This window comes from Hakea prostrata, chromosome 5 (assembly GCF_041222555.1).
Source record: "Hakea prostrata isolate BN-2017 chromosome 5, UWA_Hpros_2, whole genome shotgun sequence".
NCBI lineage: Eukaryota > Viridiplantae > Streptophyta > Magnoliopsida > Proteales > Proteaceae > Hakea > Hakea prostrata.
In genome coordinates, this window is record NC_142604.1 from 56,663,918 (window position 1) to 56,688,273 (window position 24,356).

The window sequence follows — 24,356 nt, forward strand, 5'->3', positions numbered from 1 at the left end:
AGATATCAAAATTTGATCCCAGAGATCTAAAATGTATTTTTATTGGTTATTCGTGCACTCAGAAAGGTTACTAGTGTTATTTGTTTAACTTAAAATATATTTTGTCTCTAACAATGTTTCCTTCTTTGACAACACCTTATTGCATTGACATTTCTATTTCCACTTTCCACCCCTAATGATGATGTCTCTATCACCATTGTTCAGAATACTATTTCGCAAGATATTGCTATCTCATGGGGTTTTAGTTCCTCTTTTCGGTCTTTTGCTTAAAGACCTTGTTCTCTTGTTTTCTTTTGTCTAATATATTTATTTATTCATCCAAAAAAAATATATTGTCTTTTCAAGAATTTCAGCTTATTAGACGGATGCCTCAATAGTGTACTGGAGATGTCACCAACCAGATGTTGTCCCTCTTGCTCACTGCCTCCACCAATGTCTTCTTCCTCAGCAGATCTGGTGGTAAGTCCTTCCCCTCCTCTTTTTCACTTTGATGTTCTAATTCCTCTTTGTAAAGGCACTTAGAGTTGTGTTCAATATCCTGTTTCTAACTTCATTTCCTGTGCTAACTTGATATCAACATTCCATTCTTGTTTATCTAGCATTGAAAATTACTCTCTTCCAAAGACAGTTGCAGAAGCCTTGACTAGTACAAAATGGACATAGAATTGTCTACTTTAGATGACAATCATACTTGGGAGCTGATGCCTTTGCCTCCTGTGAAGAAGACTATTGGGTGATCAATGGGTGTTTCTTGTAAAAGTTAACCCCGATGGTAGTTTTGCCAAGGTTTATGGCATCGATTATTAGAAAACTTTTTCCCCTATTGCTAAAATGACCTCTGTCCAAATCTTGATTTGTTCAACTCTTTGTTTCGTTGGCCCCTATATCAGCTTGATGAAAGAATGTTCCTCATTGTCTATAATGACAACATTAGCATTACTAGAGATAAATCTACAGGGATTGATAAACTGGAGCTATATTTGTAACAAAAATTCCAAACTAAAGAATTGGGAAGACTAAAATACATTTTGGGTATAGAAGCTGCTCTATCCAAGAAAGGTGTTTTCTTGTCATAATAGAAGCATGTAATTGATATGCTAACAAAGACTGGAATGCTTGGTTCTAAACCTTTAAATACTCCTATGGATCCAAATGTGAAGCTTATGCCAAAAGATGGAAACTTCCTTGATGATCCATAGAGATATTTAACGCTTGTTGGAAAATTGAATTGTTTCACTGTGACTTGACCTGATATTGCATGTAGTGAGCTAATTACTATATGTTCCTCAGACAACTCATTGGGATGTAGCGTTACAAATATTAAAGTATCTTGGTTGTGGACTACTGTATAAAGACAATGGTCATACAAGAGTTGAAGGTTTCTCTAATGCAGATTAGCCGGATCACCAACTGATCAAAGGCCAACGACAGCCCACTACACTCTAATCGGTGGTAACCTTGTATATTGGAAGAATAAGAAATAGACTATATGACGTAACCAGCCAAGGACAGCCCAAGAAGGGCCAAAGGAGGGCCCAAGCCCACTCAAGTTCTAAAGCAAGCCTGAGGGGCCAAACCAACAGAGGAAATTTGGTCATTCTCCACCCCTAGATCAAGTCCTAATTAGCTAAGATAAATCCAGTTTTTTTTTTTTTTTTTGGTTCTTTTCTGTTTTTCTTTTGTTATTTAAAGTACTAGTTTGAGAGTTAATTAAAAGTTTTAGTTTGGGTAGAAGTTAGTTAGTATGGATAAGATAAGATTCCTTAGCCAAGAGGGTTCTTATCTTTTAGGAGTCTGTTTTATCTGGAGAGTTCTAGTTTGATTTAAAGTTGTTGCTTGAGTCCTAAGTTATCTTAATTAGCATGTGCTATTAAGTTATAGCGTGATTCCCATCTAAGGGTTGAGGTTCTAGTAATAGATTCCCTTTCAAAGTATGTTGGTCAATGGGTGGAATTCTTATCCATTAGGGACTCCCAACCCAAGTCAGAGTCTTTTTTTCTAAGGCTATAAATAGCCTATTCATGCAATCTAAATTTCAGCTTTGGAAGAATGAAAATTGAGTTGAGAGAAACAGACTTAAAGAAGTCATGGTCCCAAGGGGTGACCGCGGCTGGATATTTTACCCTTGTTTTCTGCAATTGAGTTCTTCTTCCCCCCCCCCCTAAAAATTCGGCAACAAGTTAATTCAAGCTTTTCCAAGTAAGTACAGCCCTACCCATTCCCCCATAGCAACCATAGCCTTCTCCCCCTCCCCTTCCCCTTCTTCCTGCGATAGCAGCACCACCTTCTCTCAGTTAGTCCTACTTCCCCAGTCCCTTTAAACCCCATTCCCCTTCCCCTAGGACCGCACCAGCCTTTTGAATTCCCCCACAGCTACTTCCCCAAACAGCCCTATTTCCCCAACCCAGAAATTTCTGCACATCAGCTTCTTCCTTGAAAGAATTCAGCAGAATTTTAATACCTCTGAAACCTTAATTGAGTTGAACCAGATCACCTTGAACTTGTTCTGAACTTGCAGGACAGAAATACCGGCCCCAAGCCCACCCTGGCCGAAACCTACCCTAACCCCCCTAACCGTAATTTGACCTTAAATTTGAATTTCAAATGTGGAATTTCAATTTACAGTAGTTTTCAGACCTCATTCTCAGTTATAGCAAGGTTACTTAAGGCCCTAAAAGATCCTAATACTTCTGAAACACCCATCCCTTTGCTGGAAATTCTTGGGCAACCCTAAAAGTCCTTAAAATTACCAACTTACCCCTAGCCCTAGATTTGGGGTCTATATCACTATAGTGACTAAGCCAAGTGCAGAGTCTGTATTCATCCAAAAAAAAAAAAGTGCAGTCTCTGAGTATAGGATATGGGCCATATGGCACAGGTCAGTTGTGAGTTGATGTGGATTAGACATGTTGAAAGAACAAGGGGTGATGATTCGTCTGTGACAGTATTGTGTGATAATCAAGAGGCTATTCACATTGTGACTAATCCGTTGTTTATGAACGTACAAAACATATTGAAGTTGACCATCACTTCGTTTGTGAGAAGCTGCAACAAGGATTAATTTCTCTAGAGAATTTTACGTACGGGAGAATGGTTGCCTGATTTGCTCACAAAATCTTTAGGGTGCCAACGTTGACTATATTCATAACAAGGGAAAGTGTTAGAAAGCAAAGTTGGAAAAAAAAAAAAAAAAAAAAAAAGGGGGGGGAAAAGAAGAGATCTCAAGTCAGTACTAGCACAAGAATGTTAGTTTCCCTGGTAGGACAGGATTCTATCCCTAAATTTTAGTTTCCTATACAGATTTGTAATCATAATCTATTTATTCTATAAAGAAAACATCTTGGCTTTAGGAGGCTTATACGATCGAGTAAACCCTCCTTGGATCTCTCGCCTTCACTGTTCTTCCTTATTTGATCAATCTAGTCTCTACTTTACAGCAAATGATACTTTCATAGCCTTAGTTAACGCATACCATCTGAAAAAGGTCCCCAACCTATGAATCCAGCAAACATACTGCTCTACATTATTGTCCCTATGAAAATCAAGAACATCCAACCGGTTATGTGTGAACTGATATTTTGTATCCAACATCAAAGATGGACATGCACTTACATATTTTGGTGGATGACCCAAATGACCCGTTTACCCAATTGAGACTCTAGATATACGTACCTTATGTTCTCTTATATTATGAGATTCAAGGTTTTTGCCTCAGGATTTTGGGAAAAAGTTTTTGTAACGCGATTTTGGCAATTGGTTGAAAGCTCTCTATGGTGATCTTCTTCCTACATAGTGAAAGTTCTTGTTCATCACTTGTGGACGTAGCACATCACGTTGACGTGCAAACATTGTCATATAGCTGTTTTGCTTTGATTTGTGACCTTTTATGTTCATGATTTCTTAGTGTTCATTCTAACACAACCTTACTGCTCTGCATCATAAATCAGCTTCAACCTTCCCATTTCCTAATTTTGCTTATACTGGCAGGAGTTTTTCCTCAAGCGGTTCCTATTTATTGAAGTTTTAGTTTGTTAACCCAGGAAAAACCAATGCACTAACCTATCATGTTCTAACCTTCGGCATATGCTAAACCAAAAAACAAGATTCTAAGGTAGAGCGAATCGTGACTAATGAAGCAAACAAGGTGCACTGAAATTGGTTCAGACATTTTATAAGGCAGCAAAAATTTATAGTTCATTTGCACTTGGAATACCGAAACATTATAAAGATAAATGAAGGGAGTGACAGCACATCGTGCTTCAGTTTTTATAGAACCACAGTCAGGGCGAATTGTCATAACTTCTTCTTTTGGGTGGAAGGCGAATTGTCATACCTACTAAATAGTCAAGAAACGAGTATAATAGGAAGATGGAAAGAAGAAAAAGTAACCAATACCTGCCACGCTGAAAGTTTCTGCAGGGCTCTGTCTTTCGATACATCTCTGTGTGTCTCAGAAAGAGACGAAATCTAGCATTTTTTTACCAAAAAAAGAAAGGGACGAAATCTAGGATTTTCGTTCGCGCCTGTAGATATCTCCCGCGCTGGCTCAAACATATGACACGTATCCGACGAAAGAGGTTGATTTCACGATTTTTCCGACGGCAGTACAAGGCGGCGCCGGACAGGTGAGGGATGATAGCTTGCAGGGGTATTTCCGTCAGTCAACATCGTTGCCTAATCATTAATCAATAATCACCTCAAATGGCAGGTGACTTAGGTGAGTAAACTCACATGGAGTCCGGATCAGCAACCCCGACAGGAAGCACAAAGTGTTCCCCCGACGCTTCCTGATCACAAACATTAGTGGGGCCCATGGTGAAAAACACTTTTTGAAAAAAATAAAAATAAAAAGTTTTTTTTCACCAGTGGGACTCACTGGTTTTTGTGGTCAAGGAAGCCTTGGGGAGCACAAAGTGCTACCTCGACGGGGAGAAGATCCGGATTCACTCACATGGGCCAAAGATTTTGCATCGCAGTCATGAATATTTGGCCAGGACTATATGCTCACTTTGGGTATAAACATGTAATTTTACATGTCAAGAGCTGTTCAAATTTTCAAGTGTGAAATGGGCCTGATTTGGAGCATGATGGGATAGAAATGCCATTATGGACCAACTCCATATTATATATTAAATTAAGAAGCTAATTTTGAAATACGACTAAGATTCGTTAGAACTCCGCCAGTGTTTTGCTACCGGTCCCAAGCCCGGGTAAAGGAGGAGGGTTGGTGCGTCAGGTCGGCAGCCGGCACCGGAAAAAATCTAACCAAACATTTTTTCATGGATTCGACCTTATATGATAAAAGCTATGCTAGGGCGTTCCCCGACAAAAGAAGCGACGCGCTACACTATGGCCCGGGTGTAATGAAAAGTGGACAAGGGTTAGCTAGAGCGTCCCCTGTAAGCGATGCGTCGCATCGGCGCCCGGATGCGGTGATAAGTAGGCAAGGGTTCCCGCGCCATGGACGGGTGCAGGTAAAGAAGCTAGTCCATAAGCGTAGGATTAGATTGGCATCTTGGAACATAGGATCTCTAACTGGTAAGAGCTTAGAATTGATAAATGTTATAAGGAGAATAATGATTAATATAGCCTGCATTCAAGAGACTAGATGGAGGGGTAAAAAAGCCAAAGAGTTGGATGACTTTAAACTTTGGTATATTGGGGATAAAACAAATAAAAATATAGTGGGTATAATAGTGGATAAAGATTTAAAAAATGTGGTGGATGTTAAAAGAGTGGGTGATAGGATTATTGCTATCAAGCTTGTAATGGAGAAAGAATGCATAAATATAATTTGTGCATATGCACCTCAAGTAGGACTAGATGAAAGTCTAAAGCTAGAATTTTGGGAAAATATTGATGGATTAATGCAGGGAATTTGTCAAGGAGAAAAGATTATCATAGGAGGTGAATTAAATGGACATATTGTAAAAGATCAAAGAGGATATGAGAGTGTTCATGTAGGATATGGTTTTGGAGAAAGGAATGAGGAGGGGATTTCAATTTTGGATTTTGCTACTGCTTTTGATCTATCTATTATAAATACTTATTTCAAAAAGAGAGAAGAACATTTAATTACTTTCAAAAGTAGACAGCATAGAAGCCAAATAGATTTCTTCCTAACTAGAAGGACTGATAGATTGTTGTGCAAGGATTGCAAGGTGATATCGGGAGAAAGCTTAACTGCACAACATAGACTTGTGGTCTTCGATATGTGCTTAGTCCCAATAACACATAAAAGGTCAAAGGTAAACTATCCCAGAATAAGATGGTGGAATTTGAAAGGATAGTACTCGAAATCCTTCATTAATGAAGTAGTCAAACAAGGAAAATGGGATTTTAAAGGGGATGCCAATGCAATGTGGAATGAGATGGCTATGTGTATTAAGAAGGTGGCTAAAGATGTTCTAGGTGAATCAAAATGAAAGATCCATTCTTATAGAGAGACGTGGTGGTGGGATAGTGAGGTTCAAGTTGCCATTAGGAATAAAAAAGATAGTTTTAAGACATGGCAAAGAACTAAGGATGTTGAGGATCTTCAAAGGTATAGGTTGGATAAAAATGAAGCTAAGAAAATTGCGGGAAAAGCAAGGGAAAGGAAGTATGAAGAGTTATACAATAAGTTGGGCACAAAGGAAGGGGAAAAACCTATTTATAAGATAGCTAAGATGAGGGATAGGAAGAGTAGAGATCTTGACCATGTTAGATGTATTAAAAATGGAGATGGTAAAGTATTAGTTTGTGAGGAATATTAAAAAAAGATGGGAAACCTATTTCTCTAGTTTACTAAATGAGCATTCTTCAAGCACTTGTGTTTCGAATGATTACACTTTTCACCAAGGCACCAGTGTTCGAACTTTTATTCGTAAAATTTCGATGTCCGAAGTAAAAGAAGCTTTAAGGAGGATGAAACTCGGCAAGACACAAGGTCATGATGAAATCCCAATTGAAGTATGGAAGAGCTTAGGAACCCATGGACTAGTTTGGTTGACTAAGTTATTTAATGAGATTATGAGCACAGGGAAAATGCCAGATGATTGGAGGAGAAGTGTTGTGGTTCCAATTTACAAAAATAAAAGAGATATTCAAAGTTGTAATAATTATAGAGGCATTAAATTGATGAGCCATACGATGAAATTATGGGAGAGAATAATTGAAACCCGTTTGAGACACTTAACTACAGTTACGGATAACCAATTTGGGTTTATGCCGGGAAGATCTACAACAGAGGCTATTACTTAATTAAGAGACTTATAGAAAGGGATAGAGAATGTAGGAAAGACCTTCATATGGTATTTATTGACCTAGAAAAAGCTTATGATAGAGTCCCTAGAGCGTTAATTTGGCAAGTGCTAGAGAAAATAAATGTTGCAAGTAAATATGTAGATATAGTTAAGGATATGTATGATAGTTTGGTGACTAGTGTTAGAATAGTGGGGGGACAAAGTAATGAATTCCCGATAACAGTTGGGCTACATCAAGGGTCAACTTTAAGCTCATATCTATTTGCACTGGTAATGGATGAATTAACCAAAGACATTCAAGATGAGGTCCCCTGGTGTATGCTTTTTGTGGATGATATTGTGTTGATTGATGAGACCCAAGTGGGGATTAATACCAAATTAGAATCATGGAGAGTAGCTTTGGAATCAAAAAGCTTTAAACTTAGTAGATCGAAGACAAAATATCTAGTTTGTAACTTTAGTCATGATCGGGCAGATGATGAGGTGGTGATACTTGACGATAAAGAGATTCCTCAGAGTGATTGTTTTAGGTACCTAGGTTCAATAATAAGTAAAAGAGCTGATTTAGAAGATGAGGTTTCCCAAAGAATTAAAATAGGGTGGATGAAGTGGAGATGTGCGTCTGGGGTCTTATGTGATCGGTGTATTCCATTAAACCTTAAAAGAAAATTTTATAGGACCGTTGTTCGACCAACTATGATGTACGGTGCAGAGTGTTGGGCTGTTAAAAAGAATCATATAGATAAACTCAGTGTAGTAGAAATGAGGATGCTAAGATGGATGAGTGGCAAAACTATGATGGATAAGATAAGAAACGATCATATTAGAGTTGGTCTGGGAGTTGCTCACATAAGTGATAAGCTTAGAGAAAGTCGTTCGAGGTGGCACGGCCACGTTCAACAGAGACCTATAAATGCTCCTGTTCGGAGAAGTGATATAATCAATATTGAAGGAATTAGAAGAGCTAGGGGTAGACCTAAGATAACCTTAGGAGAAGTGGTGAGAAAGGATATGTATAGCTTAGGCCTTGTATCTAGCATGGCCTCGAACAGAACTGATTGGAGGGCAAGAATCCATGTAGCCGACCCCATTTAGTTGGGACAAGGCTTATTGTTGTTGTTGACTAAGATTCGTTAGGATTTTTATTTTATTTTACTTTATTATAATTGAAAATTTTCCAGGGCCCACAAGTAGACAAATATTAGGATTTTCTATTTTTTTCTTTAGATTTTTTAGAAGATTTGAATATATTTTATTTATTTCTCTAACTATTTTTCTCTTTCCTCACTTTCTATTTCTTTCACTTTATTATTATTTTTCCTTCCTTAATTAACGCACAACATTTTTCTAAAAATTTTCTTTTTTGTCCTTTCCTTCTCTCCACTTTTTTCTCCACATATAACTCAAAAATTTATTTATTTATTAATGTTGGGGGTAATTGTATTACAAATACTACAAAATACAAAAAATGAAATTGCAACACAATTGAAAGATGAAGATCCTTAGCCAATCCGGAGAGCTTGATGTTGCAATCGAACGAACCACCGATCAATGAGGTTGAGTCACACCTTGAGTACTGTCTTTAAGGTAATTGATGCACCCTACTACCAAGGGTTCTTCACACCACCACTTCCAAGATAAAGCAACCTCCAACTAGAAGATGAGGTAATTCTTCTAATCCCTTCAAGGAGCCAAAAGCTAGAGCACAACACTTAGACAATTCAATTAACTTTGTAACACAAATAATGTGAGTGTGAGGAGTGTCTCAATTGCACACCCCACATGCAAGGAAGGGTTGGGTTTATATAGGCCTGAACCACACTTTACACCCATTAGGATTATTAAGGCAATGAATTAGATTTAATCCATTAAATAACCTTAACCCACTCATGGTAATGAAGTTGAAATGAGAATTGATGGTCAAGAGTTAGAATTTAAGTAAATTCCATCCTCAAGTAAGCCCACCTCACCACCATGATCAATACCTTTAAGACCCATGACTAATATCATGAAGAGCCTCATAACCAAGGTCATGATGGGCCTCTTTTACTCATGGTGCCTCATTACTAACCTTACCTCATAAGTCCCACACAATAACAAAACAATTAAATAAAAGAAATGCAAAAACTAATTTTGAAACTTAATATAGATTTAAATAAAAAACCTAACAATTTATTATCCACTTATTCTCTCTCTCTCTATCCGTTCCAAACCATTTTATTATTTTTATTATTTTTTTTCTCTATTCTTTCTATCTCTAAGTTTTCTACTTTTTTTTTTCTTTGATTTTATTTTTCATAATTATTATTCCTCTCTTAGACCCAGCTGCACTTCCTTTCTCTTTAGTGTTTTTTAGGTCATCCACCTTCTATTCTTTCTGGCTTGTTTAGGTCTTTTCAAGTTTTTTGATTGTTTTGTAGGGTTCTAATTCTAGATTGAATGTTCAGGTTCAATTTTTTTATGTAATGCAATGAATATTCAAGTTATTTAGTTTATTTTATGCAAGTGTTGTTGTTTTTTTTTTTTTTTGAACAATGCAATTTCAATTTCAATTTCAATCTCAAGTTCAAGCTTCAAGTTTCAAGTTTTGATTTCGAAAAGGATTCTTTTTTCTCTTGGTCTAGCAATTGCAGACTTTGATCATTCCAGATCTGATTGTTAGGTTGGTTAAGATTTGAATTGATTGTTCAAGGTTTTATTTTTGTCATTCGAGATTTAAAGATACAAGTTAGTAGTCTTCGTCCATAATCTTCTTTGGCCCCTCCATTCTTGCTTCTGTCTACCCTTTCATATTCTTAACTAAGGATTTACTTTTCAGTATTTATTTATTGTTTTCCTATCCCTTGGGTCGTTGATAAAAAAATTACATTTGTGCCTCTCTTTGGTTAAGGTTTCCCTTTTCCATTTATTGTTTTGTTATTTGTTTTCTACATTTTTTTCCTTTAATATCCATTCCACCGATTGGTAGAATGTAAGCTACGGTAAAGGGTCCACAGTCAAAGTCATCCTAGTTATACTCTCCTTCCCTCGATCCAGAGCTGACACTCGGATGACTTCCCTTTTATTACTTATTTATTGTTTGCATATTTTATTCTTGCTTTTTATTTATGCATTTTTTTATTTGCTTATTAGATGACGAATGGTTAGGTTATGTTTATTTTATTTTTATTCTCAATTTGATCACATTAGATGTATGTGTTAGGACTGCTCATTTAGTTTAATTGATTAGTTAAAAATTTTGAAGCATTGCACTCTCGCGTTACCATTAATAAGTTAAATTTTAAAGTAGTATATGTCCTTGAAATCGACCCGTTAACTTCACAATACCGTGCGTTTGCAGTTACGTTTATTTTGCAAACAAGACCCAATAGCCTTTTTTGCCAAATGATAATTGAATAAGAGACCAAGTCTAATTATGATCAAAGCTAGTATTTTAGCCTTCATTGCATCACACCAAGCTTGGTGCTGTTTCGCTTCAATAAAAGTAAGACGGTTCCGTATCACTAGACAATGAGGTGAGGAAAACTAAATGTGGAGGCATAAAATGATTATAACTCAAAAGATTAGAGAGGGGATTAGGTGTATCTAAATCATTAATCGTCGAGGTTCTTGAGACAAGGTAAACGAGCATTTATAATCCTACAAATACTGAGGATGTTGACGAGTTGGTGGGGTCTTGGATTTTGAGGAATGAGTGTAGGCACAACAGAGTCAATTGGGTTGGACATGGGGTAATAGGGTCACAAATTCATGAATCAAGATTGGGTTTGGCTGTGTTTAAGGGAAGAGGAAGAAAGAGTGAACCTAGTTCATTGTGGTGAAGTAGGGAGAATGGAAAAATGTGCTAATAAAAAATAACATTATAAGAGACAAATACACATTTGGATTCAATTTGAAATTTAAAAAAAATACTTTGAATGTAAAATAAAAAAGCAATAATTGCAGGTATTCCTTTTTTATATAAGAACCATCGGATCAAAGTTCTTCTACATGACATAATCCTAATGATTGAAAGGATATAAGGGGATTTTGGTCTAAAATATGATGATTTGTCCTTAGTTGGTTTTGTTAGATACCACAGGGAAAGCAAATGCAATATATCATTTTTTTAGGTTAAAATGACATGCATCAAATCTCAGGGGGTCCAAATGAAAATTACTCTTATTCATTTGGGCGCTTCAATTCTTTATCAATTTGAAATACATTGATCTTTAGCTGAAGTGTGACTTAGCTACCCTAATCAAAGAAAGAAATTTTGATCATAAATCCCATTCATAGGAGATTTCCCTTGTTTTGGCTTGTTGGCCAAAATAAGGAAGCGACAATCTCATTTTGATATTGGAAAATTTTGGAAGAATCTCTTAGAGAGACAAGCAAAAAATCTAACGATTTGGAGAATAGGAAAGGCCCAAAGGGTACTCATAATTTCTTTTTACATGATTTATTCTTTTGAATTTCTTTCCCTACAAAATAATATTAAGTCTTAAAATGACTTACTCACATTAATATGACTTCAGTATGGTGCTCATAGAAACTATGTGTTTGTTTTAGTAGTTACTAGTACAACCTCATGTATAAATGCACGTAGAATTTTCGCTTTTGTTATGATTTAACAAAATAATATGAGCATAATTTCTTTTGGTAATGTAAAATTTTGTCAAGTGATCCTATATTCCAATGATATTTTTAAAGAAGAATTTTAAAAGCTTTTGAAAGAAATAAAGGATGAGAATTGGCAATGGAGAGAAGAGAGGCGTTAGGGATAGTCTCTACTTTGATTTGCAATGAGAAATAGAAAGGTAGAACTATTGAAAAAAAACAAGGTATATTCAATCCAACTGTATCAAAGTAGACACATACAGACCATCTGAGTAGCTATACATTGTCCATATGTTTGCATTTGTTAAGTGAAATAAACTTTGAGAAGCATGGTTCATTTGGGAGAAGAGAACTTCTAAAAGGAATGATTGAGATTAGTTGATCAACTAAAAGGCAAATAATCTTTCAAGTTAGTTATGGATGAGATGGAGAGTATACACAAGGGGTCTGGGAATTTAAATACTGGGAAGATAGCAATGTGTCTAACCTAATGCATCAACAACATTACTGAGGTTGAGAATGGAAGATGGTGGAGATTTAATATGAAGATCAATTTCAAAACCGAAACTCTCAAGAAGAAAAGGAAGAGGTGTTTGCTGAGAGAGGTTTGATAAATAAGGGAGATGTTAAAAAACATCTCTTCAATCAATTTGGCTTGATTTGTTTGATGGTCTTTTACTATTTTGGATTGTTTTAAACGCTACAGTTCATGGATATGTGGTTCAGTTTATTGACATTATGGAACTATGTGCCAACAGTTGTTACCTTGGTCATCTATCAGGAAAAAAAATGGAGAACAAAATGGGAAACCAAGACAAAATCACGTGATTGAACCATCATTCTTCAATAGTAATTGCAATAATTCCATTTACCCAAAAAAGATTGTAAGTGTTTGAAACTCGACCATAAAACTTGACATCAACAAATATTTCATCATACGATGAAATGAAAACACTTTTTTAACCCCTTCTAGTTGGATTCCCTTTCATCCTCCACACATATTGTTGAATGAGAAATGGTTCTCTACAGTAATAAGTTTCAGTATCAGTTAACATCCATATTGATTTGTAAAGTTGCAAACGATCTCTCAAGAGGTAAAAATGAAGATATTAAGTGGCATACTTTAACTAAGCTGGACATACTTTTTGGTATCACAGCTAAATGAATCAAATTGGCATTGAACCACTAAAGAAATCGAATGGACATGAACTAAATTAGCATAACTCCAAGTTTTCTGCATTGGAAGGCCAACACAACTCACACACAACCGCATGAAAAACCATATCTTTAACACCGTGACTAGATGAAAATCCATCAAGTAGAGAGTGAGTCAGGTCTAGCACTGCATCCCCAAGATGAATCTCTGGCATGCAAAAGCGTTAGCATAACTTTGGAATTGCAGAATTTCGACTATCAAAGAAGCCAATGCAAATTTAAAGCAATATTGGTTTGATAGCAACTGATTGAGCATTTTTGTGTTGCTGGGATAGATGCTCCCAATCCCTTTTTGGATGGATTTTTGGTGTTATTTAGTTGTGGGTAGTTGGGAAGATGCCTACGTAGTAGCTTCACTTGCTGGTCTTTTAGGGAGTGAGATCTTGGAAAATCATTGTGGAGGTGTCCTCTTTTATTATTATTATTTTTATTTTAAATCTTGGTGTTTATAACGTGTAATTCCTCTACGTTATGATTTGATGGATAATTTAGGAGGGTGTGGGTAGAGGGGGTGGGAAGTTTCAATGGCAGGAGTACTGAGGGGTACTTTGTTTTGTAAGGGTGTATCCCCTAGTGGGAGGTTATGTTGCTTTGGGGCATGTTCCATGACCCGGGAGATATGTTGTTTTGTGGGAAGAGTATTTTGATCTAATGAAAAATTGTTCGTAACTGATTTGAGGTTTTATTTTTATATAGCAATATGATATGATTTTTGGTCCAATGAAATATTGTCCACAATTAATTCGAGGTTTTAATTTTATATGGTAGTATGATATTATGATGTGTGTTGGATGTATTTGTCCATTAATCCCCTAGGACTTGATTCGGCTTAGCATTTTATATAATTACATATTTTTGTTATCTGGTTTAATCATTCATTTTTATATTAAATTGGCAGTTGACTAGGGTTTGGATTGGTAGCTTTTATAATATGTATCCACCCTTTCTTTGTTTCAAACTCTTTTTCAACATTTAGGATTATGCTGTAGATCCTACTATGATTTTTTTTGACAAAAAATGAATAACTACTTTGTGTGTAATACTGAAGAATCTTTGTCAGTTCCTCATGTAATATAGCTCGTTGGAATGGAAACAAACCTGTGGATGCACATGTCCATCTGGTCTAGTTTATATAGTCAAACATTTATGTTCTTTGGTTTAATGAAATCATATGCATCATTCAAATGTTATGAGCAAAATGTGTCCATATATAATTGTTAATTAATAGTCATCACTAGTGTTTTGCTTTGTCTAAAAGAAAATAGATAAAAGAGACTAAGGTTTGGGTTGGACAGCCCCTATCATGTGGTCATCATGTTTGGCCTATGCAGGCATAGTGAGAATAAAGACACAAATTTCAGTACACTTACATGAAGACTAGTTACATTTGTTACCCTTGTGTTAAAAACATTTTCCATATTTTATATGGATGATGCTTATGGATTAGAGATGATTATGTAACCTACGGATGTATCTAAATCAAACTGAATGACCCTAAAAATATTTTCAGAGCAAATTACATTTATTCCTCTATATTGTAAATAATTATATTTACTCTTCTTGAAATTGAGTTTATTATAAACTTCCCTTTTGCAGTTGTTACATAATTCAAAATGTAAGAGAAATAAACCTAATCTAATGTTTATCAATAAATAAAAAACCTAATAAAATGAATTTTAGGGAGTCTAAACTTAACTTTTTGCAAAACAGACGGTGTAAATATAATTTTATGTTAAGAAATGACAATGAAAAATGACATGCAAAATGCAGAAAAATAGCCGTCTAACCATGTGGAGCTGCGGGGTTTCGATCTCAGTATGACTCCCATGGTTAGTGAGCGCTCTACCATCTCAGAAGCACTGGCTTCATTCTAAAGGTTGATGTCTTTATTTTATATAATCACAAACACTTTCCATTCAGGCGGAGCAGCCGATGTTGAAAGTTGAAAGCTGGAAGTAAACGTTTTGAATTTTAGGAATGCATTGGCATCAAAATGAGGGATAGAAACTGGATCACCCAACATCATCCCGGCAGATCTCCCGTTTCCTGGATTTCTGATTTGTCACGCACATATAGGTACGTTTATCGCGTACTTCATTCCTTTCACTGGTTTTCTTTGTGTGTTCCATGATGGAACTTCCATTGTCACGCTTCCAAAATGGATCATTAGGTCGCACCCAAAGCTACTGTGGCTTTTCGAGTTTATTACTAGATCCCAAAGGTCACAGTACCAGAAATATTGCCCTTTTGCATGGGTTTTATTTCTTATATGACAGAAGAGACAGGTGGAGAATGTCACCGTCTCATGTCAAGTGTTTTTCTCTTAAGCAAGGGATACAACCAAGACCCAAGCCAAAACACACAAGTCATATCATCCAAAATTTAGAAATAGCAGTTGCTTCTGAAGAATCGCAGACTAGGAAACCCACTTCAGGGTTATGCGTTCAGATAGAGAAGCTCGTTTACTATAAAAGGTATGAAGAGGCACTTGAATTATTCGAAATTGTGGAGTCCAAGGGTAATTGTGTTGTGGGGTGCACCACGTACGATGCGCTGGTGACTGCATGTATTGGGTTGAGATCTATTAAATGTGTTAAGAGAGTAACCAGCTACATGCTTGAAAGCGGGTTTGAACCGGATCAATATTTCCAAAACAGGGTCTTGTTGATGCACGTGAAATGTAGGATGATGACGGACGCACGCCGGTTGTTTGATGCTATGGCTGACCGAAACTTAGTGTCCTGGAACACAATTATCAGTGGGCTTGTCGATTCAGGAGAATACATTGAGGCTTTGCAGTTGTTCCTTTTCATGTGGTTGGAGTTTTCGGATGCCACCACCCGCACATTTGCCACAATGATTCGGGCTTCTGCTGGATTAGGACTAGTCTCTGTAGGGAGACAATTGCACTCATGTGTGCTGAAGATGGGGTTAAGGGCTGACATTTTTGTGTCTTGTTCCCTGATTGACATGTATAGCAAGTGTGGGGACATTGAATCTGCTCAATTTGTCTTTGATGGAATGCCAGAAAAGACTGTGGTTGGATGGAATTCAATTATTGCAGGTTATGCACTTCATGGATACAGTGAGGAGGCTATGATTAAGTATCATGAGATGCAGCGTTCAGGTGTGAAAATGGATCACTTCACTTATTCCATAATTATTCGAATATGTACCCGTTTAGCTTCACTAGAGCATGCTAAGCAAGTACATGCTGGTCTGGTTCGTCATGGTTTTGGGTTAGATGTAGTAGCTAACACAACACTGGTTGACTTGTATAGCAAATGGGGTAAGATTGAAGATGCACACCATGTTTTCAATAGCATGCCTCACAAAAATGTAATTTCTTGGAATGCTTTGATTGCTGGATATGCTAATCATGGCCGGGGAGTGGAGGCTGTCATGATGTTTGAAAAAATGATCTTTGAAGGCATGGTTCCCAATCATGTGACTTTTCTTGCTGTGTTGTCTGCCTGTAGCTATTCAGGCTTGTCAGATAAAGGGAGGGAAATTTTTGAATCAATGACCAGGGACTACAATATCAAACCCCGAGCAATGCACTATGCATGCATGATTGAGCTATTAGGACGAGAAGGTCTCTTAGATGAAGCCTTTGCATTGATAAGAGATGCTCCCTTTGAGCCTACTATAAACATGTGGGCTGCCTTGCTGACAGCCTGTAGAGTCCACAGGAATTTAGAACTTGGGAAAGTAGCAGCTGAAAGGCTTTATGGGATGGAACCCGGGAAGCTTAGCAATTATATTGTGCTGTTGAATATATACAACAGTTCTGGAAGGGTGAGGGAAGCTGCTGCAGTCATACAGACCTTGAAAAGGAGGGGTTTGAGAATGCTTCCTGCATGTAGTTGGATTAATGTGAAGAAAAAAGCTCACGTTTTCCTTTCAGGTGATAGATCCCATATTCAAACCAAAGAAATTTACCAAAAAGTAGATGGTTTGATGTTGGAGATATCAAAACGTGGCCATATCCCAGTTCAGAAATCTTTGCTTCCTGATGTGGATGAACGGGAAGCACGGATTTCTTCCTACCATAGTGAAAAACTGGCAATTGCTTTCGGACTCATCAATACATCAAGTTCAACGTCATTACAAATAGTGCAGAGCCATCGGATCTGTGCCGACTGCCATGAGGTTATTAAGTTGATAGCCTTGGTCGCTAGACGAGTAATTGTTGTGAGGGATGCAAGTCGGTTTCACCATTTCAAGGATGGAAGTTGTTCTTGTGGGGATTACTGGTGACTATGCAATTATTCCCTTGTAGAAATGAAATTCTTTTGTATTCCATTAGTACTTGAAGATATGGTTTCTTTTATTAATGGAAATATATACGAAAATTCTTTATACACTGGGAGTTGGACCACATGCTCGATTTTCTTTACATTGGATAGTTGCCTGCAGTAATTTGGTTTACTCAAAGCTTCTTCCTTATCTTTGATGATTATTATTCATTGTATTTAGTATAAGTAGATGATATTTCCCCTTCTTTATATATAGAATTAGAGACACTGCTTATGTAAATTCCTAACCTAATAGATCTTTCCTATATTGTCTCTATTGTCATCATAACATTACTCTAGTGTGTCAAAGTACATGTATGTTCTTAGACCTCATTGAAGTGAAGTTACTCAAATGAAGTTGGATCTTTTTCAACAAAGGGTTTCTTGATTCCCACCAAGGGGAGTTGATTAATTCAGTGACCATTCCGTCACCAAGTGATGCCTTGAATACAGATGCTTTATAATTGATTAATTTCCACCATTTTTAGTTTTCAACATGAATCACAGGGAGTTTTTGCCTTATCCTCAGCCTTTCCTAGGTAAGCTGTTTGCCTTTAATTTTTTCATTGATTATATAATTTCCTTTGTTGGGTAGCCTTGATTGAATCTGTTTCAAATTTAACAATTCAGTGAAAAACTGTACTCATAAAACTTATCCTTTTTTTTTTTGAGAACTCATTTGTATATGAATCTAGAAATCAAGGATGAGTGCCACAGTTCTTAGGTTTAATGTACAAAACTCATTTTATTATACTTTTTCTTCAAAAGTTTTCACTTAGAATCATCTTGTTTGCAACACAATCATGAGAACAATGAACAGTTGAACAAACAAAAAATGGACATTGTAAAGCTCCACATCTGTGTTGACATTTGAAAAATGTTGTGTTGGCACACACGCGGTGTGCAGTGCTGCAATTGTTGTCAACACAATGTTAAGAGATGGATGGGCAAGTTCAGTTATGGCAGCTTATATGGCAATATACTTGGTGGTGATGTAATGCAGGTATTCCTATACGTTAACCCAAATCCATTTGAGAACCAATATATAGATGGATAGATTTTTCTTGAACATTAGAGTGGCAAAACTAGGAAGGATAAGATAAGAAATGATCATATTAGAGTTGGTCTGGGATTTGCTCCCATAAATGATAAGCTTTGAGAAAGTCGTTTAAGGTGGCACAACCACATTCAACGGAGACCTATAAATGCCCCTGTACGGAGAAGTGATATAATTCAGATTGAATGAATTAGAAGTGCTAGGGGCAGACTTAGATAACCTTAAGAGAAGTGGTGAGAAAGGATATTGTTGTAAGTCATAAGTTGAGTTCAGTTAGGAGTTTGAGTTCAGTTGGGTGTTTGGTCTATTAGAGCGTCTTTATTGTTTATGTTTTTTAATCCCACATCAGGGAACATTGTAGTTGCTCATTCATAACTATTATTATAAATAATGCCCTGCTATGTCACATAGGACATAAGTCAGGATTCTCTCAAGATTTTAACTTGGTATCAGTGCGAGGTTAAACTCCCAGTCCCCATCACCTCCATTATTCTAAACCCCAGCCCCCATCCTAGTCCCTATCGCCTCCATCATTCTAAACCCAACCACCATCCCAGTCCACATCTAGACCTAGTCGAAGCCTCTTTTCAGCCCAACAATAGAGCCTAAAAGAGTTGCTGCATTTTTTACTCTTCTAGGGCCATCGCCTAACTCTGTTATAGCCCTCCAGCCCCAATCGAACTTCCCCACAACCCTCTTTAAACCCAATGATTGCTTCTAGAAGACTCGCTGCATCTTTATGACTCTTTTAGGGCCATCCCTTGACCCTGTCCTCTCCAAAAAATCCTAGGATGTTCTAAACTCCCAAAAAAAAAACAAAAACTATCCTCTGTGTAAATTCAGCCTTGCGAGAGTGTTTGGCAAGCCTTCAAATGTCTCTGGAGCCTTCAAAGATGCTTAAGAGTGGTTCTAGGTACATCGTAGGTTCAGGTAACATTTTCTGAGATTGTAGGGACTTGTTTTGCAAATTCAAATAGTTTTAGGGAGCTATTTGTAAATTCTACTATTTTTAGGGGTTGGTTTATAATTTCAAATAGTTTCGGGATTTGTTTGAATGGTTCTAGGGAGCTGTTTGTAATTTGAGTGATTTCTTCCTATGATGGCCAATCCCACATCTCCCTTGTCTGGTACATCTGAAGAGTCTCCCATGTCTTCCATTCATAGGGATCGTGAGTTTTCTCTGCTTTAGATGACCATTGTGAAACTCAATGGGACAAATCATCTTAGATGGTCTCGTTCAATTTTCCTTGCTGTTGGAACTCGTGGTCTTATTGGCCATCTTGATGGGACATCTACAAAACCTTCCATACTTGGTTCGCAACTTTTCAAGTGGTACACAAATGAATGCTTGGTCATGGGTTTTTTCATCAACTTCATTGAATCAAGCATAGCTGACAATTATCTCCTCCTTCCTGATGCGACAACTATTTGGAAAGTTGCTAAGGATACATACTTCAGAGTAGGCAATGATTCACAATGCTTTGAAATTAGACAGAAAATTAATCAGTTGTAGCAGAAGGACCTTACTCTTTCTTAGTACTATAACTCTTCGGGGATATTACCAGACTTCAGATTTCTATGGGAAGTTTACATCGAAGAATGCTGAAGATGCTATTACCTATCAACAATAGAAGACAGAGAGTTTATGATTTTTTAGTAGGATTGAATATAGAATTTGATCAAATTCGCGGACAGATCCTTTCTAGATAGCCTTCCTTTCTTTGGCTCAAACCTATACCATAGTAGGTACAGAGAACAATCGACAGATAGCTATAGTATATAAAGACTCCTGATAAGTCTGCGTTAGCTGCTGGTTTTGGTAATTCTAAGCCTAGTTTTGGTAACTCTCGACCTCCTGTGAAGTGTGAGTATTGTGGGAAGGAATGCCATGCAAATAATAAATGTTGGAAACTACATGGACTTCTAACCAGTTCTCGTGGAGGAGGAAAGAGTGGTAGTAGGGGCAGCAATCAAGTATCTGCAAATTAGGCTATTCTAGACATACATAGTACTCCAACACTTGCTTCCATAGACGAGATCCAGAATCTTTTTCGTCAGCTGATGACCAGATTTGACGGATCCTCTTTCGGTTTGACTCCCAGTGCAAGTGTTGCATCTGCCGTTGCATTTACCTTTGGTTTTCAGCCTCCTACATGTATTTTTGGTTGTCACAATGTCAATTATATTGATCCCTCCTTGATAATTGACTCTGGGGCCACCGACCACATGACGGACTCATCTTCTTTATTCCACACTTATTCTTCTATTCCACTTGTTCAGAACGTTCGAACAGCTGATGGATCTCGACCCCTATTTCTTGGAAAGGGCTCCATCATCTGTTCACCTAACCTCACCCTTTCCTTTGTTTTGCATGTTCCTAAGTTTTCAGATAATTTATTATCCATTAGTAGCCTAACCCGTGACATGAACTGCAAAATAACATTCTTTCCATCTCACTGTGTTTTTCAAGATTTGGAGATGGGGCGTACGATTGACAGTGGTAAACAGAAGGAGGGGCTTTACCTATTGGATGGTTCTGATTATCCATCAACTCTTTCTATTGTTTCTACATCATCCTCTCTTGCATTAGTGTCTTTATTACAGTGGGATAATCGTCATGACCACATTCCTTTATCAGTTTTGTGTAGACTCTTTCTTGATTTGGTTAGAAAGTGTCATTTGAATGGTTTTTGCTTTGATGCTTGTACTTTGGCCAAGCAAACAAGACATATATATATCCCATTTCAGATAATAGAAGTAAAGTTCCTTTTTCTGTTATTCACTCTCATGTATGGGGTCTTTCTCGGACTGTGTCTATATCAGGCCATCATTGGTTTGTAACATTCATTGATTGTTGCACCTGCACTACTTGAGTTTATCTCTTGCATAAAAAAAAAATTGTTCTCCTGTTTCCAAAATTTCCACAATATGGTACCTAGTTTGGGGCTGTAATCAAAATCCTGAGGACATATAATGGGACTAAATATTTGGGTGACAACTTTCCCTTTTACTATTCTGATAATGGGATTATTCATCAAACCAGTTGTGTTGGTACACCTCCTCGAAATGGGGTTGCAAAATACAAAAATAGGCATCTCTTGGAAGTGACACGGTCCCTTATGTTGACTATGCATGTGTCACCTCGATTTTGGGGTGATGTGGTTCAAAGTGCCACCTATTTCATTAATAGGATGCCTTCACGTGTCATAGTCTTCTTGAAGTTCTCCTAGATACAAACCAAAATTACTATATCCTATAAGGTCTTTGGATGTGTTGCATTTGTTCGTAACCATCATAGTCATGGTAAGCTTGATCCGAGAGGGTTACGGTGTATATTCTTGGGCTATCCCCTACACAAAAAGGTTATAAATGTTACCATCCTAGATCTTGTCGATTTTTTGTGTCTATGGATGTTGTTTTTCAGGAACAGGTTCCCTTTTTTCCTCCTCTTCTTTAGGGGGAGTCTTAGTGAAGAAACTCTTGTGTTCCTTAAGATTTCTCTTGAAGTTTCTACTGTTGAGTCTCCTTTGGCAGGTTTCCTATTGGAAGATGGAGTGACTGGACAGGAACAACTGGTGGATGATGTGTAAGGGGAGTCTAGACCTCCTCTAAAGACCTACTAAAGGAAGCAGAAGCCCTCCTCTGAGCCACGACAATTGGAAGCACTAGATCCTAGTCCTGAAGCAACCATTCCTCCTGGTGAGTCTGTCTCTAATCTTGATTTGCCCATTGCATTTAAGAAAACAGCCACACACTTGCACCAAACACCCTATTTCTAACCATGTATCATATCATTCCCTATCCCTAGAATTTCAAAGCTTTATTTCCGACTTGTGTGATGCTATTCTTACTGCTTGTTTTCTTACAAAGTGTATGCCTTCTTTTGTAATGGATAATAAAATCCCTTTTCAACTTGTGCACCCTATTGCACCCTTGTTTCCCATTTCACCTTGTGTTTTTAGAAGTGGGTTTTGTTCGTGACTTTAAGCAAGAATTTGCAAATTATCTCCATGTGCTCTGAAATATGTTTTCTTGGATACTTTCGTACTCAAAAGGGTACCCTTGCCTTGACTAGACTTCAAACATTATTTTGTGAGTGCAGATGTTACCTTCTTCGAAGACACCTCATTTAATCATTCTTCAAATGATTCAACTGTTGTTTTTTTCTTATAAACCACCTGATATTCCTAACCCACTTCCTCTTATCACAGAGTCCCAGCCATTGTTGGTGTATCAATGTAGATGGCAACAACATTCCCCTTCAGTGCCAAAAGATAGTGTAGTTCCTGATGAAGTCATCCATGATCATCCTTTTGACACTGTAGGGCCATCCAATCGCCCTTCATAAGGGTACACGCCCTTGCACCTTAGATACCTTACATATCCCATCGCTCAGTACATTTCTGATTCCTATCTTCCATCTTTGCATTGCTACTTTATGTCATCAGTATCTACCAACACAATCCAAAAATCTCATATTGATACAGCTATCAATGGAGTACAACTAGAATAGATAAGAATAGGAAAAATAGAACTGAGGAGCCAAATAATGCTTCCACAGTGCTCAAGCTCTCTCTCCAACTTCCTTCTCCTGGACGAAATCTCCTCCCTCTGTTCTTTGTCTTCCTCTTTTTTTTTTCTCTCCCTTTTGTATTGGCTGCCCCCTTTCTTTCTTTAAGTGCTAGGGTAAATAAGAGCTTAGGATTAGAAAATCTTCCCTTGAAAATCAGTGGTTGAGATCTTTCAGGTAATGACAAAAAGGTATATCCAATCAGCTAGCCTCTTTTGGTGTTCTCATTGATGATGCCACATGTGCTTTGATCACACAATTGCAGCAAACTAAGAAGATTAGTTCTCTGTTTCTCTTCTGTAATTCATGCCATTTCTTTATCCATTATAACTTCATATTTCCTATGGTGCCTAGAAAATTAAGATTGATCAATTCCATCCAATAATTAAAGAAAATTCATGCAAAAACAACATAAAAGAGCTACACTAGACTTAAAACTACTAAGATTCCCTAAACTATAATTAAGGAAGAACACTCACTAAAAGTAAGATAATTCACTCCTAAATCAAGCTATCTTAAGCATAAAAACACTTGAATTGACTCTATTTCATAGAGTTGTTAGCTACCTTCCTCATACACACAATATCCAGAGGTAGACCTTCTGTCATTTGGACATTTTGCCTAGTCTGCATTTGTATATGCCTCAATCTTCAAGTATCGATGAGCTAAAACCAGTATCCCTTTTCTTGGAGTGGCCTTCAAGTACCTCAAGATATGATACATCGTGTCCAAGTGAGAGGAGTAGGGATCATGCATATACTGGCACAAGATTGACTGCAAATGTGATGTCTGGCCTGGTATGATGGATAGAGCAACTTTCCCACCAACTTTTGATGCCTTGTTTTGTTAACTAGTTCCCCCTGTTTTTGCCTTTAAATGTAGGTTAGGCTCAATAAGAGTCTCAGCAGGCTTACACCCTAGTTTTGTAGTTTCCTTAAGATGATCCAATGTGTACTTTCTCGGGGAGAGAGAGACACCATTGGAGGAATATGCCAACTCCAGTCATAGGAAATATCTGAGCTTCTCCATACGTTTGATCTCAAATTCAATTTCCAAAAAGGTCTTCAATGCTGAATCTCATCCTCACTGTTGTTGATGCTCACAATATCATGTACGTATACTAGAAGTATAGTGTGGGAACCATCTCTTTTGATGAAAAAAATGTGATATGCATTGCTCTGCTTATAGCCATTAGAGATCATTGCCTTATGGAACCGTTGCAAACCACGCTTTCGAAAACTGCTGATGCAATCTTGCATTGACAGTACCTAAGCTTGGAATGTGAAGCAAGTTGACATGGAAAGCCTTGGCTGAAATTTGCCATGACTCATATATTTAAATTAACTGTTTATTTACTGTCCACCCATTTAGGT

At 37.3% G+C, this 24,356-nt stretch overlaps 2 protein-coding genes across 5 annotated transcripts in view; one reads left to right on the forward strand and one right to left on the reverse strand.

The window, feature by feature from the left end:
• The window catches only part of LOC149016701 (Zinc finger C-x8-C-x5-C-x3-H type family protein), a 45,148-nt gene extending 40,470 nt beyond the window's left edge, over positions 1-4,678 (reverse strand). Inside the window, exon 1 of the mRNA XM_089154777.1 lies at positions 4,396-4,678. Within this exon, the coding sequence (XP_089010903.1) occupies positions 4,396-4,439 (44 nt within the window). The 5' untranslated portion in view covers positions 4,440-4,678. The remainder of the gene's footprint in view (positions 1-4,395) is intronic.
• Positions 4,679-14,856: 10,178 nt separating this feature from the next.
• The window catches only part of EMB3141 (Pentatricopeptide repeat (PPR-like) superfamily protein), a 28,999-nt gene continuing 19,499 nt past the window's right edge, over positions 14,857-24,356 (forward strand). The window contains exons 1-2 of one of the 4 annotated variants that reach the window (XM_089154781.1): positions 14,857-15,134; positions 15,335-19,235. In XM_089154781.1, the coding sequence (XP_089010907.1) occupies positions 15,052-15,134; positions 15,335-17,318 (2,067 nt within the window). In that variant the 5' untranslated portion in view covers positions 14,857-15,051 and the 3' untranslated portion in view covers positions 17,319-19,235. Of the gene's footprint in view, positions 19,236-21,947; positions 22,113-24,356 lie in introns of those variants that run through there. The other 3 variants (XR_016173357.1, XR_016173358.1, XM_089154779.1) reach the window with 3 other exon arrangements.